The 1,392-nt window shown below is 38.0% G+C and overlaps 1 protein-coding gene across 1 annotated transcript; it reads right to left on the bottom strand.

Annotated features, from left to right (window-relative positions):
• Positions 1-377: 377 nt before the first annotated feature.
• Positions 378-1,163, bottom strand: LOC117478565 (asialoglycoprotein receptor 2-like). The gene is made up of 2 exons (XM_034125569.1): positions 1,079-1,163; positions 378-744 (listed from the first exon to the last, which is right to left on the bottom strand). The coding sequence occupies exons 1-2, from the start codon at positions 1,155-1,157 to the stop codon at positions 404-406; spliced, it is 420 nt and encodes a 139-aa protein (XP_033981460.1). The 5' UTR covers positions 1,158-1,163; the 3' UTR covers positions 378-403.
• Between the last annotated feature and the right edge of the window lie 229 nt (positions 1,164-1,392).

Genomic DNA, 1,392 nt, shown 5'->3' on the forward strand with positions numbered 1-1,392 from the left:
CATATATGACAAAAAAGGAGCATCAAATCATAATATTTAGAAGGATAGAAAAAGCAATAATTAATATTTTCCCCTAGAAGTTGTTACAGTAATTAAAATAGTCATACATATCTTTAGGGATATTGCTTCAAGTTTTCATCCCCATTTGGGTGACGGCATAATTGTGTTTTATGAAATAATTGGAAGATATTCTTACATATTACAGGAAGAAAACTTGGTCTGATCCCAAAACATATTACTTTTATGACAATATATGAAGTAAAGCATCAAATCCTCATGTTATGGAAGCCAATTCCCTAATTTAGCATCTCTAACAATGTGAAAATGAATTATATGTACAATTATTTTGTTTTCTTTATAGCTTATTTGACGGAATTATGGAATTTAACAGTGAATCTTCGTGTTACTCACGTCCGTAGCAAATGAATGGTTTCTTCAACCCACAGTACAAGCCCTCCCATTTTCCAGAGTCATGGAAAGCTGCAGCCACACAAACCTTAAAAGCTCTGTGTTTAGGTTCATTTTCTGCCCAGTACTTGAAGGAGGAGAAACTTCCATCGGACCACTTCCAGGAGTCTCTGGAAAGGCCGATCCAATATATCCCTCCAGGTAACAGCTCAACAATCTGCTGCTCCTCCGCCGGGTTTCTCACACTGGCCAGGTCTGTGTGGTGTTCTCTGCAGTAGCTCTGGGCCTCAGTCCATGTCATTACACCATCAGTGGAGAGAAATCTCACATTCGGTCCTGAAAATGGACCCCAGAGAAGTGCTGAGTAGAGGCACCACGACATACAGCCTGACATCAATCACACATCTGTGGTGGTATTGATGCCTTTATAATATAAAATATAACATTGAAATCATCGAGACATAAGGAATTACACCAATAAATGAACACATGTATTAAATAAACATGTATGATATTATAATCTGAAAGTGTTTTTAAACGGTCTCTCCACATGAATTTAAATATAAGTAAGAGATCAGATATAAAAAAGTTTGGGAACCATTTGTCAGATATAGAATAATAATAATATAATTTCAGAAGCTTCAAATTAATCTGAAATTAATATTCTTACCTGTGACCTCACAGCAAACTGCGCAGTAGCGGTTGTCACAAACAACATCATCCCATAGTCCATGAGGAGAACAAATCATTGAGCATCGTTCTGTCAGTGTTGCCTGGTTGTCCAGACCCCCATCGTCTGAACTCCATCTCCCCCGGTTTGTAGAAGCTTGGGTCTGACAGTGACCACCTCCAGGTGACCACGTCCTCATACAGCCCTTTCCAGGCTGACTGAAAGAAACATTAAATGTGTTTAAAAACTAACACCCTGATCTAGCTTTTAAAGCTGCTCAAGGAAATGTATGTGTTTATTAAAGAGACATGTTT

The sequence above is a fragment of the Trematomus bernacchii genome, unplaced genomic scaffold (genome assembly GCF_902827165.1).
Source record: "Trematomus bernacchii unplaced genomic scaffold, fTreBer1.1, whole genome shotgun sequence".
Classification (NCBI taxonomy): Eukaryota; Metazoa; Chordata; class Actinopteri; order Perciformes; family Nototheniidae; genus Trematomus; species Trematomus bernacchii.